Source organism: Castanea sativa, chromosome 11, assembly GCF_040712315.1.
Source record: "Castanea sativa cultivar Marrone di Chiusa Pesio chromosome 11, ASM4071231v1".
In the NCBI taxonomy this organism is placed as follows: Eukaryota; Viridiplantae; Streptophyta; class Magnoliopsida; order Fagales; family Fagaceae; genus Castanea; species Castanea sativa.
Window position 1 is genome coordinate 56,293,727 of NC_134023.1, and position 16,050 is coordinate 56,309,776.

Consider the following 16,050-nt stretch of genomic DNA (forward strand, 5'->3'; position numbering starts at 1 on the left):
GATCCAAGATCTACTACAGCAAACTGTGGTCCGTTAAAATTCTGAGAAAATGCAGTAAAATTATTATTTAAAAAAAAAAAAAAAAAAGTTTTTGAGTAAATGAATCTACCACTAGTAACTAACTAACTAGCTCCCTTTACATTACATTACTCCAGTATTTCAGAAACCAAACACAGCCAGCCCAACATGAATGATATGTAAGTAAGTATTAACATAAAGAATCTAGACTAGCTGGAAAAAAAAATCCTAATCAGAATTATTTTAGGGTTTGAACCAGGGTGCTTGGCAAGAACATAACCATATTACCACTAAGCTAACGCATTAAATTGTTAAAGGGTATAACTTATAAAATCTATAAATATGTATAACTAAATAAAGAAATAATTAGTTAATTAACTAATTAATATATCGATACTAATCACACACATTAATGTTAATTAGAAAATGGTAAATATCAAGAAAGTGATGAGCAAGTTGCCTACTAGTAGATACCGTACCCTTTTTTTTGGGTACAATAGAATTACCTGTATTTAAATTATTGGCGAGCTTTCAAAATCCAATCTACTTGTTTAGAAAACAAATGAATTGAATTTTAGGGACAATATGGTGGAATTTATTAAAAACTCTAAGAATATCTTAATGCATGGTCCTCATAGCCAATTGAGAATGAAGGTTGTCATCAATTTCTTGAATACAACAACATGATTTGGTGTGGTAGAATTTTACTAATAAAATTGATTAGACCTATCAGAATTGGAATTGGAATTGTTAGCCTTCTCTATCTCTCTCTCTCTTCTCTCTCTCTCTCTCTCGCGCTAAACGTTGTCTTTTAGCAAGATACCCAAAATTCTTGATATGATTTTAAATTTGTTGAACCAGACCAACAAATTATGGTCCTTCAACTTGGGGTGAGGCACAGTTGAATATACCTATTTCAGTTACAACCACACCAGATTAATATTTTGTCAATTTAAATAATTATTTTAATTTATATATATATATATATATATATATATATATATTATTATGAACCCCCAATTTTATATCAATCAAATGTCATTAATCATCTAATCTATAAATGCACAGGTTTAGCTTATTTAAAACAAATATATTATTAATATATTATAGATAGCATGAGTTTTTTATGCTAACCATGTAATGATGTAAGTGGTGATGTAAGCAATTGACCCATATGAAATGATATTGCTCCGATCACAAATTCCAACATCAACATTCCTACAAAAATACTTGTGAAAGTGTGCTGTGCCTCGCATTAGTGTTAGATTTAACTCCAATCAGTATATAGATTATAGACTGATTCCTTCCCTGCTTTCACAAAACAATTAGAGGAGTTTTAGGATAACATCATGAGCTTGCACTGCTAATACAGCTACAAAAGTCAACAATAGAATTCTGTCACAACACATGGTTACAAATGCAAATTACTGCTACAAAAGCATTTCAAGGTGACAGCCATGGCCATTCCTTTATACTACAAGAACCAAGAACCTTACTATTCAGTCATACACAAGATAGCAAAACACCCAAGTGGGGGAATACTGTTTACAGCATACAATCTAGCAGCTAAAGCTTGGTCATAGTAATGGAAAATGTGTGGCCATCTAAGAGGAACTTCGGACGGAGCTGGCTCCCAACAGACACGGTGTTTAATCCTTGTTGGTGTGCCTGTTACATGATAAAAAGTGGGAGCACATATAAGAGGAAAAACAAAACCATTTGACATTCGAAAGGTGAATAAAGTAAACCATTGTAACATATTCAACAAAAACTGGTCACAAAAATTAAGATTGCCCATACCGACGGATGAAAAAACAAGTCAATGATCAATACTTAGTTCCAATCAATAATCAAACTGAGCATGATAAACATTCAACCACAAGAAATCTAGTAAGATGGTAAAAATTGGAGCGTCTCAAATTACAAAGGGTCTAAGCAAATTTTAACCCAAAAAAATATGTAAACATTTCTAGAATGCAACCTGATATCCTGATATGCATATACTTCAGCTTTGGAATTTTGTTCTAACTTCTAAGCTCCACAGCCATATAATCATTTCTTCCTCTTCTAGCTGGGAAAGGGGACTCATGAGTCATGCCCACGGTGCAAGTACAACATATTTTATACCCGCTTAACAGTCTTATTAACATTTAGCTTATACAACCTTGTATCAAGTCCATTAGAGCTACCTCTTGTCACATATTTTATACCCGCTTAACAGTCTTATTAACATTTAGCTTATACAACCTTTTATCAAGTCCATTAGAGCTACCTCTTGTCATTTTATTGTAACGTAAGGGTGTTCGTAAGGAACTCTTAAAGTAGCCCTATACCTCTCTCCCCCCTTTTTTAATGAAAATGATGAGAGATTGTCACTGGAAATTGTTTGATCATGTTCAAAAGAGAGCTATTAATGCACCAATGAGAAAATTGCGAAGCGAAAAACAAAAAAAAAGGGGGGGGGGGGGGGGAGGTTAAAGGAAGACCAAAAGTAACATTAGTAAAAGTAATAAAGGACATCTCAATTAAGAAAGTAATAGAGAGTATGACTTTGGATGGAAAACAATTTGTTGAGGATCCATAGCTGACACCCAAAAAACTTTTGATCTAAGGCTTGATTGTTCTTGTTATTAAGGACTTAAATTCAATGAAAATAATTTTCAATGTAAGATACTTTTGATATCATCAAATTTACAAATAACCTAGTATTACTATCACTTACATGTATCTACAATTCAGGTAGTTTTAAGTGCAATTTAAAGTGATTTCGTATGCAATTTCAAACAAAAAAACACATTGGTAGGTTGGTTGTTGGATTTGGTTTCTTTTGATTTTGCATTCTCTTAGGTTTTTTATCTTGTTTATTTTGTTAGATTTGGATGCAGTTTCTACAGAAAAATATATAAAGGTACATACATATAAAATATATAAGTAGGTATATACCTACGTGTATATTTATATAAGAACGGATATGGTTAAAGTGAAATATAAAAATAATTAAAAATTTTATATAAGAAAAAATAGTAGTGGGTTTCAAAGGTGGAAGAAGAAAAAGGAGAAAAACTGTGATCCCACCTTGTGCAAAGGTGAACAGGGCATTGGATGAGAAGTAGAAACACAATTCTATCATATTCAAAGGTGTGTTCATTTCCAGCATATATGAACTTTTTTATCCTATAGACAAAAATAACTGTTAAAGAGGCATATGTGGCAAATCATCTTAAAATCAAGTCTAAACTCCACGTTTGGAAGTCACACTATTGAATATTTTCCATGTGCCTAAAGTTTTTTAGCATGAATGTGGCTTGTATCATATGCTTACAAACAACAATTACTTAAAGCATTGCTACCAAGTTAAATAACCCATGGCAACACATTAGAGATTGCCAGTTAAAAAATTCACTAAAAATGAAAGACAGGTAAGACCAATTTTATTTATTTATTTATTTATTCAACCACCCCCCGCCCCCCCTTTTTTTGTCTTTCCTCCCAAAACAAAAAATCTAAAATCAAGATGAAATGATGAAAACTCAACAATAGGAATAAGCATAAGTACATATGTCAACCATACTACCAGAACAAACATGAGAACATGTAATCAATTAATCGTGTGCAGGACTGTGATCAATCTCAGTTTATCATACCAAGCAAGGTCTTATGAAAACATTCAGTGCAAATATTGGAAAATATGAACAAATGAGTTTACTCTAATCCCTTGTGAATAAAATCTAGAACAAATATAGTTTCTCAAGAAAATTCAGGTGTCAAGCTTCCATATTTAGAAAGAGAATCCCCTCAATTTAGCTGTCCAACAGAGAGAGAGAGAGAGAGAGTGAACTCCAAAATCATAAGCTAGCATCTCCAACTACCAAAGGGTTCAGAGCAACATTTGTTTAACAATGCTTGAGAATTCTTCAATAACACTATGAATAAGAACAGAACCTTCAAAATTTTGGAAGACGGAATTGATTACAAGGAACAAGATACTAACTAGGTCCCCAAACTACCAAAACAGGAAGAGATAGCAGTTTCAAACTACCAATCCCTAAGTTTTATTTGACCAATGTTCCCAAATCAAGTTCATGCCTTTCAAGAGGCAACCAAGTGGGAAGAGCGTGTCTGATGTACGAAGCACAAAGATAATTGTATTATTATTTTAATTATTTATTTTAGATGTCAATTGTATTTTAACAATTTTTCCATTGGATTTTAATTTAGGTCTTATTAGCTAATTAAGTTTACATTACCTTATTTGATTTCCCAGAGTCAAGATCATTTTCCCAATTATTGAATTATGAAACAACCCCCCCTTTTTTTTGTTGATAGGTGCGAAACAACCCTTTTGGTAAATTGTTATTTTAGTAAAGCCCAATTATTATTTGTTCCCTTTATTTTTTATTTTTTTTGAGAATCAAATAGTGTAAAACCCAATTATGGAATTAAAAAATTAACCATTTATCAAAAGGGTTAATTTTGTAATTCAGTAATTGGGGCTTTCACCCAAGTCAAATAAGATAGGGTTTAGACCTAGGAGTCTGTATAAACATGCTATTATACAGTGTGCTATTGTACAATAGCTTGGTGCTGATTCCAGAAAACCTACTTAGTCTGTATAAACAAGCTATTATACAGTGTGCGATTGTACAATAGCTTGGTGTTGATTCCAGTCAAACCTAGTTAGTCTGAGTACTTGACAGTGATTCCAAGAAAGCTTAGGTTCTAATTCTTAAGTTATTTTTATTTTTATGTTCTTTAATTTGGGTTTTCCACCATTTTTGGTTTTATCCTGCGTCAGTTTCTGTGAATAAGAGACAAATTTACCACCCTCAGATCATCATACTGTCAAATATGTTGGTTTATTTCTTCTTCTATTATCCATAGGGTAATGGCACAACCAAAAGAACCTAACCTCAAAGACCCCAAGACTACGAAGGCTATTAAGAAATGATAAGTTATAGCAGCCCAACCTTGTCTAAACCCTCCAAAACAGAGAAGCACAAGTAAAATCAGCAACCCCCCAGGTGGCTGCGGCAGCACGCACATGCATATTGTCTCTCAAAACTGCACTTTTAAAAACTACCCCAAAGCCAAATTATGGAATTAACTGAAGAGGACTAATAGGCATCTTGAACACAGACACTAGTAAAGTACATGAATTATTCCTCTATTATTTGCATTGAAAAAACATACAGTGAAAGCAGCCAGCTATCTTACATGAGATATTGTCAATCAAAATAGAATAACTATAAATTAATCTTTAGAGCTTGCCTATTGTTCAAGCATGGAAAGAACAGATATCAATATAAAGTATCAACCGCTCAAACCTAAATGCTACATAGTTGGCATTTTAGCAATCAAAGGCCAAATAAAAAATCCTTACTTTTTCTTTACAGAATGACGGCTAAAGTGCAAAACACACCCCTAAAGTTTGGGGGCCTTTGAATTTTGTCCCCTAAAGTCTCAAAATTTTGACCTGACCCCCTAAGGCAGCCCCTATGTCCATTTTTTGCTGATGTGTCCGTTGTGTACCACATCAGCCTGTTACCTATGCTAGTTGGTCAAATGAAATGATGCCACGTAAACCATGTAATTAAATGCATTAAAATAAATCCTAAAATAAAAAATAAAATAAAAAGATAGAGAAACTCAGGAAAGATCTCCGATGGAAAAGAAATGCTCCAGTTTTCCATTCTCATATGAGGCCAGAAAGTTTATTGGCAACAGGTCAGCAAGAAGTGCTGACTTGAATTGAAGTTTTCTTTGACAAAGCCAGAATCTGGTGGCCGCAAATGCCACAGACCTCTTCTTCATATTAGTGATAGTACCACAAACCTCGCAAGGGTTCTCTCTCTCCCTATTCCTTGTAGCCCCCAAAACAAAAGAATCCAAGAAAGAGCTTCTAAATCACAAAACAAGAAAAACCCAGATGAGGAAATGGCTTCTATATCAGAAAACAATGAAGGCCCAGATTAGATAACAGGGAACAAAGCCTAAACCAATGAGGAATGCCACAAAGTTATTGAAAATTTTCCCACGTGAGAAAGGAGAGGATGAGAGAGAGTGGTATAGCCAAGCTACTTCTTTGTTCTCCTCTAATCAGATTCTGGAGTCAATTCCGGACTTGGATTTGTTATTTTCCTGTCTGGGGTGTCACAAGATTGCCCTTGTTTAGTCAGAGTACAGCTATGGGCTAAAGAGATCAAGCACCTTTTTTTTTTTTTATCAGAAACCAGTGATTCTATTTCATATCAAGAATGAGAAAACTGGGTTACATCTGAAATCACTTCAGAGTCTATGATGGTTGGAGTTTCCCCCATCCAAGTTACAAAATCATCCACAAATTGGGTAATCAGGCTAAACCATGTGCTGCCTTATTCCCCTCCATTGTGTGTGCCTCACTTCAGTTTTATGGAAGTATTGCAACTGCATAAGCATTCCAGCTATGATGTTATCAATGGCAGGTGATACGTCTGCTTCCTTTTGTACAGCCGAGCAAACAACCAACGAGTCACTTTCAACAATAATGTTCTGAATGCCGATGTCTCGAACAAAGATTACAGCCATTTCCACAGCTTTTGCTTCAACCTCCAATGCTCCAAAAGGAACCTGCAAGTTTTTGCTCATTGCCGCCACCACTCTCCCTTGTTCATCCCAGATTAACACACCAATCCCTAAAGTCCATATTTATATCCTCCTTAAGTCCAATATTGACTTTGAGAAACTAATACTACCAAAGAGGGATTTGTTCTGTCGAGATTCTTTGATGAGCATTGTGATAATGAACAGCCCAGAGAGAAAGAGAGAGGAGACAGTGGATTCCGGCTTCGTCGGAGAAAAATTCAATGTCAGTGTCCCATCGGAGATCTTGCCTGAGCTTCTCTATCTTTCTTATTTTTTATTTTTAAATAAATTATTTGTATATTAGATTTTAGAAATTATTTTAATTTATTTAATTACATAGTTTACTTCTCATTATTTCATTGGACAAACTAGCATAGGTAACAAGCTTATGTGGCACTTAACAGTCAACCAAAAAAATGGACAGAGGGGCTGCCAATCAAAACGACCCCCAAATGTTAAGGGGTCAAATCAAAATTTTGAAACTTTAGGGGGCAAAATCAAAAGACCCCCAAAATTTAGGGGCGTGTTTTGCGCTTTAGCCAAAAATTACTGTTCAAATTTATCTTTAAAAAATCAATCAAAACAAAGGCTTGATTGGTGGCTAGTTTTCCTCAGTAACAGCAATGCACAAACATTGACTATTCTAAATTTCGTTCAATTTATCATCAAACACAAGCAGTTATTTGTTTGTCCAGAAAACAATATTTTTATTGGTAAGTTACACCCAATGGGTCTTGACTCTTGAACCCATAAAATCACCCTCCACCTTGCTACAAGGGGAGGAGGTGACATTTGAGCTAAAGCTCATTGGCTTTTCTATCTAAGATCACCTCAAGGATATACATTAAGTAGTTTTCTTCAGCATATGGGACCTCACACCATTACAAAGAATATCTAAGGAAATTTAAGTCTATAACCAAAGAAATTAGGCAGAAAACTAAGCAAACTTACAACTCAGAAATCCTTCAAATTTAGTTCCCATTTACTTCTAAATTTAGAACACACAAGTTTATAATATAAAACACAATAATCAACATATGGAACGAAGATATACAAACATGTCATTTAGAAAAATAAAAAATATAAGGAGCTTAAAAGTTTAAATATTTGCTAGCAGTCACAAAACATGTATATATGAGGGAGATTTCAGACCTTCTATCCAGGACCATATTTGCTGGCACCATGCTTGTCTGCTGGTATGCAAACCTTAAAATATTAAGCAAAATAACCACGGCAGTTTGACGATCCGCATAAGCATTTCTTTTTCCTATTGAGTGCACTGTTGCCCTCAGCCTCATCTGAGCCAGCAATCCCGTAATCAAAAGTCAACTCTGTCATGGGGGGGATATGTCTAATTGCAAAAAATGCAATGTGGAGAAAGGATTGACTATTGTGTTCATATAAAACTGGTTGCCAGAAAACATTTGGCGAGCAACTATGATTCATAAATCGTGCTACATTTCCAACATTCTTGGCACTTATGACCAGGTCAGATGGAAGTTTGTATTCCACATTAGATTCATTAGAACTTTCTCCCTCCAACAATCCAGATTCATAATTCCACTTGAAAGAACCATAAACACGGGATGTATCAAAAACATACTCATCACTTTCACCTTCCTCCCCACCATGCTTTGCCTTACCTTTATCAATAGCTTCACCTGCATACTCACATATAAAAGTACCACAACGAATAGGGTCCCATGACCGGAGGCCCCAACCCTTATCCATTGTCTTAAATACTTCCAAGTGGACTTTCAAACCAGTCTGTGATACTCGGTTTTTACAGTTAGGAAAGCAAGGACAGGTGGGACCACATTCATATATCAAAGGCTTCCGGCTCACGAGAATACCGTTGGTAGTATATGGAAATTTGCCTCCATTTTTGGTCACACAAGAGCAGTTAGAATCACCTGGTTGGCATGCATTATGGCAATTGCAGCCAAAAGAAGGCTGTGCTAAGTTGAATGATTTTGAGTACTTGAGAGTGGGAAAATAAGTGAAATAAGCAGGGCCCTTCTCTTCATCAATATCATTTACAAGTGAAACAGGTGTACTTTCAGCCCCAGAAGTGAGGTCTGGAAGAATAAGTCCTACCCTTGACGAAAAACCTTCCTTCCACTTCTGAATTGATTTCCAAACAGCAAAGGCATCAGGCTGCCCTGGCATCCTCACAAATTTGTACTTGAATATATTGCAACCAGATTTGCTCTCTATCCATGACTCTCGGATTTTATAAAGGCCATCATATACATAGACCTTTGATGAAGGACTAACAACATCTTTCAGACCCCGAATGACACGTACATCGTTGCCCCGCCTCAAGCTTCTCTCCAGAGCAAGATTACCTCTTTCAAGCTTCTGGTCAGCTGCTTGTTTGTCTCTCTTACCAAAATTGCCACCCTGACCACTATAAATCAGAACATCCCTATCCTCTGCATCATCATCATATCCTCCCGATGAAACAATGCTCACAGCCACAGGTTCTTCTTCCAGATCACCCTTGACAACCAGAGAATCAATTCCACCCATAGACTGAGCATGTAATCCCACCAAACACAATTCCATACGAAAAAAGAAGATGTCCCCAACCTCAACTCCAGGTACAGCTCCAATCCTCTTCTTCATGTTTGTCCGAAAGCCACTGGTCATCAAAATATTTGAGGCTTTTAAATCTGAACGCTTGATAATCCCAGTGGTCAGTTCCTTGGCATCTTCAATTTGGCTGAGCCTTCTCCGGAGCGCATCAAATGTCATAAGCACATGAGTAACCACCTCCCTGTTACCATCATCCCGTTCGCTTTGACTAACAGTAACAACAATACTTGGAAGAGACACTTTGGTAGCAGCAGGACGGCGTGAAGAACCAGGGTCTTGATTTTTTCTCGTCTTCTTTTGGGACGAGTTGGAGCCACGCAAGTTAGGTCCTGTGCGTTTTTGACCTTCAATATACCCATCTTCATTCATTCTTAACCCATCACCATCCCCACCTGTTGACGGCTCAGTGTCTCCATTAAAGGCACCTGAGAATTCTGCTGCTTGCAAGCTTCGAAATGCCCGAAGAGGAGTTGGATTAGGACCCATTGGCATTGGGGTTTGATTCTGCTGGTTATCAGATGAGGTTTGAGATCCTTGGAGCCCACAAAATGGGTAAAACGGTGTAAACTGAGAAGGGAAAGGGCCATGGGGTGAGGCACACACAAAGGGAGGAGTTTGAGGACCATTGGGGAAAACTGGTTTCAATCTACGCAGAGGCTTCACATCCAAAACTCTAGACTTATCAAAAGAGTTTGAAGGAGGAACAGAGTTGAAACCTGACCCTCCTTCCATTACAACAAAACCCCCTTCAACCAAACAACAACAACACAATATTCAAGTTCCCCAACTCTATCCTCCAAATCTAACAAATACCCACTTCTTCCTTTTCCTTTTTACACAAAAACTAAAGACTTTATACAATTCTTAACTCCATTTTCACAACCTTACCCTTCTTCCATTACAACCCCTTTTAACCAAACAACACTATATACCCTCACAAAAACAGGAAATACCCCCCACTTCTCCAAAATCTAAAGAACACCCAACTTTCTATTTCATATTAGCATAGAAGTCTGAGCCTAAAAGCTGCAACGTCTGTGAACAAACAGTACCAACACCAACATTAAGGTTATGTACACATTGTTGAAAACAAATCACAGTTTTTTAGCAAAATAAAACTCATAAGAGTAAGAAGTAGATGCATGTGCATGTGCTACATGGGCTTGAAATTGAATATAATCATCGGATCAAACAAAAAGCTTCAAACTTCAAACAAAAGTTTGAGAGAGTAAGAGAGATCGTTACCTTTTGGGAAGTTGAAAAGTTGACTAATTGTTGGTGGGGGCTTTTGTGAAGTGGAGAGACAGAAACACAGAAGAAGAAGAAGAAGAAGAAGAAGAGAAAGACAAAGTTTGAAAAATGAAGAGAAAGAGAAAGGGGCAGCTTTGTCTGTCAAAGTTGCTGTCTTTCTCTGTGTTTAAGCATAGCCTTGCTAAGCCATTTTGCTTATGCCATCTGGGAATTTCTTTTGTCTGAATTTCATTTTCCCGTGCCTTAAATCTTTTCTTTTCTCGGTTACGTGTCTTTGAGAACCTTATTCGTTTTCTTTTACGGTTTTACCCCCAAGCCAAAAAATATTAAAAAATAATAATCACACATTTATTTAGTCCTAACTAGTCACTTGGGTTTCCCATATATGAAAGAACAAAGTTTGGTTCTAAATTTGGTTTGGACATGTCTCTTTCAGCTTATTCTATATTAAAATATAAAATTATTCATATGTATTATTTAAATAGGGTGCATGACTAGTGGGAAAATTTTATATAACTAAAATCATGTATGGGCCCCCTCAAACAAAAAAATAAGGTATAGAGAGTCTCTCTCTTCAACTACTACATAACTTCATGCACGTTTGAGTCAAACTTTTTCATATTTTAAAATGGTCCTTATCTTTTGATATGTTTTATTTTGATACTTCTAAAGTTATGTCAAAAGTCATTCATAAAAAATATAAAATAATAAAAAAGTTTTGTATCAAAATTGCAGGTGATTAATTGCTATTTTCATTTTCTCAATCTCTAAACATAAATAAAAGAAGTATGTATATGTGTGTGTGTGTGTATATATATATATATATATATATATCCTTCTTTGATTTTTTTTTAATTTTAATTTTTTTTTTTGTAAACAATCAATTATATTAAGACAAAGAAAATGAAGAGGATGCAGGACAAAACCTATTAAGGTACAAACTAGGAAAATCAAAACAAAAGACCTCCTCCAAAAAAGGGAGTGAAGTTATTATAAATAACGAAGTCCAAAACTTGAATAGCACCAACTTTAATTAAAGCATCAGCACACCTATTGGGCTCCCTATAACAATAAGTTATCTTCAGGTGGGGAATCTAGGTAGCTAACAACCTCTATAATCATTCATCAAGGAGAGAATTAGGAGGACCATTAATGTTCTTCATATTGGAGAAAAGATCAATAACAAATTTAGCATCCAATTCAACTTCAATTGAAGAGAGTTGGAGATTTTTACAAAGGAGTAAACCATTCCTAAGAGCCTACAACTCAGCCCAAAAACTGAAAGTAACACCTATACTTCTAGAAAAACCTTGAACCCAATTACTCAACACATCTCTAATGACACCACCACAACCAGCTTGGGTAATGACTTTGCTTAGCATAGGATTAGATTTAGTCTTCTGGAAGCAAACATTGTTCCTGTGGAGCCAAATACTCCGAACTGCAAATAAAGACTAAAGGTTCCAATTAGCCCTTAACCACTCTTTAGCTAAGACTTCGTTTATGATGAAAAAAAAAAAAAAAAAACCACCACCAACATCTAACTAGTGGGAGAGGGATAACTCGAATCTAAAAATTAATTATAGGAACTTTCTTTTACACAGGCTTAAATAATAAGGATTAAAATAAAACAGTTTTAAGGATTTGGAACATTTTGAAATATGGGATAATAGTTTTTTTTTTTTTTTTTTGATACAGAAATATGGGATAATAGTTAAGGACATAAAAAACTACATAACAAAAAAAAAAATTTATTCGTTTTCGCGGACAAGCATGTTGTAAGAGAAGAAGGCTGTACGTGTAGGAATCTTATTCGCCTTCTTGTCCAAGTGTCGTTGCAATGTCTCTTCCCTCTCTTAAGAGACCAAACTTCAAAACTCACTTATTAAAAAATGTTAGGAAGTATTAAAAGTATCCATACTGTTGTTGTTATTTAGTGAGGTGCTTCTTTGTTTCTTTTTCTTTTTCTTTTTTATTTTGAAAAATAAATGTGTTAATTACATTTTTTGAATTACCTAGAGCCTGCTTGGATGTGATAGAAACTGAGTTATTTAGCTCGGTTTCCATCACCCATAATCTAAATATCGTGAGACCCACAAAAAAAAAAAAAAGTGTTTGACTTAGTTTTTTAGTGTTGTTTCCATCACTCAAAACTTAAAAATTTGAGTTTGGGTGATAGAAATTGCAAACAAAAATTTTGTGTTTCCAAAAGTTCAAAATTGATTTTTAGTGGCAGTTTTGTAAATAGAGTACTTCGTGGGACTCATGTGTAGTGCATTGTCAAATCATCTTGAGTCCTTTAGTGAGTGTTTGGATTTAGCTTAAATACTCACTTACGTCTGTGTCCAATGTTTTTTGCGGGTCCCGTGCACTATTTACAGGACTTGCAAACTACTTTTTTTTTTTTCTTCAAAAAACAACTTTAAAACTGAGTCTCACGGCACTATTCATATATTTAAAAATTATTTTACTACAGTGTTTTAAGTTTTAAGTTTTCAGTAATAAGCGATATTCAAACACACCTTTAATATTACCATTGCTCATCTCCTCATTTCAGTTCATTTCTTCCCCAAAATTTTCAGCAACACTTCCCTTTCTTCGCCTTCTCTCACGTATTGTCTTCTCCATTTCCAGCGGCATTTGATAATTAGTGGGACTTGGATTTGAAATGTTATTTGACAGGCCAAAATTTGTTAAGAGATGTACAGTAAATTTTATATTTTCTGTTTTTTCTTTTTCCCCTGACTTCAGTTAAGGAAGGAAATGTTACGAGGACCAAGAAAATTGTGGGTGGAATTTTTTTTTTTTTTTTTTATAATTTGGGAGGGGTAAAAATGGTTGATAAATATAGTATAAAAAATATGTTATAAGCGTACAAGCAGAGGAATTGCATGTACTTAAGGGAATAGTAAAATACTCAAAAAGGTTTGGATATCTTGGTTTGTAAAAGATAAAATGTTTTAAGTAGCTCAAAACAAAATGTTATAAGTTTTTTATTTTTAAGTAGAATTAACATATTATAATTTATAACACTCAAAGTTTGAAAAATTATCAAATTGTATGTATGCGCTTAGCATTGGATTTTTTTAAAAAAAAATTTTATGCACTATTTGCAGGTCTCATGCTACTCTTTTTTTCTCAACTTTATGTCAAATCATCTAATTTTCAGTTTTTTTATAAATAAAATAGCTTTTAATTTTTTTTGTCTTAAATTATGTAAATAAGTTACAAAAAAATAAACAATTTCTAAACAAAGATATAAAAACTATTGATTGTCGTGCTCAGTATGCTTGACACTCAATATGTTGATGAGATGCTAATAGGCTTGAAGAAGCTTTTACATGACATGGTAATTTTTTTTTTTTTAAACAACATGACATGTGTGGGGTACTAGAATTCTGAGTAAGACAATTACGCCAAGTGTCACAGTATGGCTAAGAAGAGTAATTTCTGTGTCGAGGAGTCCACGTCCTCAGATTCTATGATCACGTCATCAAAGGAGGTCTTACTGTGCGGAAAGAGCTTTGGGAAGGGGACTAGCACTAACGTGATTGAAGAGCTGGAGGCTGCCACCACATTCAATGCATCCTACCAAACCTCTTAGCCGCATGTATGTGGAGAAGACCCTTGAACAGTGCTGCCTTGGTTGCCGCATCTCACGGGGGTATAGGGAAGGTGGTTGATGGGACTAGCACTTGAGTGGTGGCCTGCATGATCAACAAATGGAAGACCAGAATCATCTAAAATGACCTATATAAGTTAGAAGGTCCCCTGGAGAGAAGGGATCGGAGAAATAGCAGTGAAAAACACTGTAGCATCAAAAACTGTAATTGTATATAAATCCCATAGGGATATATCCAAGAACGAAGCTCCTCGGACTTATCAGAGGAGAATTATCTTGCCCAATGCTATGATTGCTTTCTGTTTTTCCTTGTCTCTTTATTATTCTTGGCCCATGATAAGTGTTATCTCACCCATAAAAGCTTAGTTTTGGAGACTACTCTCTAACCAATTCATTGTGTTAGGCTATTTAGGCGTGGGTCCTTCAGTCGTTTAGGCTCGGGAGTCAAATCCAGTCCTTACAACAGGATAAATTGAAAGCTCTTAGGTCATGTATTTTAATAAAGCTAATCCAATTTTGTACCAATTGTACCTCTAATTTATAATTACCTCAAGTTTTCTTTAAGACTTAAGTCCAATTATATTCCAATATATATATATTAAAATTTTACTTTAAATTCTTTGAAAATTATTTCCAACCTATATTCCAATAAACTTTAATTTACTATTAGTCATTTGAAACTATTTCCAACCTACTTGAAACTACCCAGATGGTCTTACAAAAACTTATGATCATTTTTATACATTTTTAATTGGGGAAAGAGAGATTCAAATCATGGATATTTTTATTGAAAACATTAAAAAATGTCATTAAGTTACAAAACTTTTGACGCAAAAACTTATCATTCAATTCCAGTATAAATTTTAATAAATAAATAAAAATTGTTGTGCTCCAAAAAACTAGTTGTGCATTTTTAATAAATTTTTATCCTAACTGAATTTAAAACAAATATGTAAGGTCGTAATTTGGGTTTCTAGCCCAAGGGACGGATGGGTTTAGGCCCAAAAAACATAATACAATGAATTTATAGAGAGTGGATTGAAAAGCCGGGTTTTGATGAGTTAAACAACAAGTAAAGTGGATCCAGGTGACAAAGAAATGAAGATAGACTGTTTTAAACTAAAGAAAATCGTCATCGGCACAATCCGAGGAGATCAGTCCTTATATATATTCCTTCTCAAGTTTGATTACAAGTTCAACTCTAGATTGCAATAGTGTTTTTCTCTCTTCTTCCTCCAATCCCCCTATCTTGAGGGTCTCATCTCTCTTTTATACTATCCTTCTTCCTCTCTCTACCCTCTACATATGAATTAGATTGTTGGTCTAGATACTTGTCCCATCAGCACCTTCCTGAAGCATTTGGAAGTAGCTGTAAGGCTAAATATTACTGCTCAGGTATCACTTCCTCATTAATGCAGTTAGAGAGTTAGCTGCAAAGCATTCAATACGATGGTAGCAGCTTTCTCTTAGATATTTCATAGCATTTCCTTGTCCTATGCTCTCATGATGTATATCCTTACCTACAGAATCTCCTAAAACGTTGTTTCTGGGTGGCAGACTGCACCCTTTGACCTCTGCTTCGTTTAGTCGAAGAGACATCTCTCTTTGGACCTCTCCTCAGACCATTGTAACTTGACTTCTTTCTTTATTCATCAAAGCTGACTTTCTTGACGACGCTTACCTCGTCCTCGGACAATTAGGCGTCCTCGGACCAAGCCCCCAACCCAATATAAACATGGATATAAATTGCTTCTGGGTGGCAAACTGCACCCTTTGACCTTTGCTTCGTTCAACCGAGGAGACATCTCTTTTTGGACCTCTTCTCGAACCATTGTAACTTGACTTCTTTCTTTATTCATCAAAACTAACTTTCTTGACGATGCTTACCCTGTCCTCGGATAATTAGGCTTCCTCGGACCGGGCCCCCGACCCAATATACA

At 35.2% G+C, this 16,050-nt stretch overlaps 1 protein-coding gene across 1 annotated transcript; it reads right to left on the reverse strand.

Annotated features, from left to right (window-relative positions):
- Positions 1-1,352: 1,352 nt before the first annotated feature.
- On the reverse strand, positions 1,353-10,713 carry LOC142615316 (histone-lysine N-methyltransferase, H3 lysine-9 specific SUVH3-like). The gene is made up of 3 exons (XM_075788053.1): positions 10,483-10,713; positions 7,792-10,272; positions 1,353-1,686 (listed from the first exon to the last, which is right to left on the reverse strand). The coding sequence occupies exon 2, from the start codon at positions 9,967-9,969 to the stop codon at positions 7,855-7,857; it is 2,115 nt and encodes a 704-aa protein (XP_075644168.1). The 5' UTR covers positions 9,970-10,272; positions 10,483-10,713; the 3' UTR covers positions 1,353-1,686; positions 7,792-7,854.
- Positions 10,714-16,050: the final 5,337 nt, after the last annotated feature.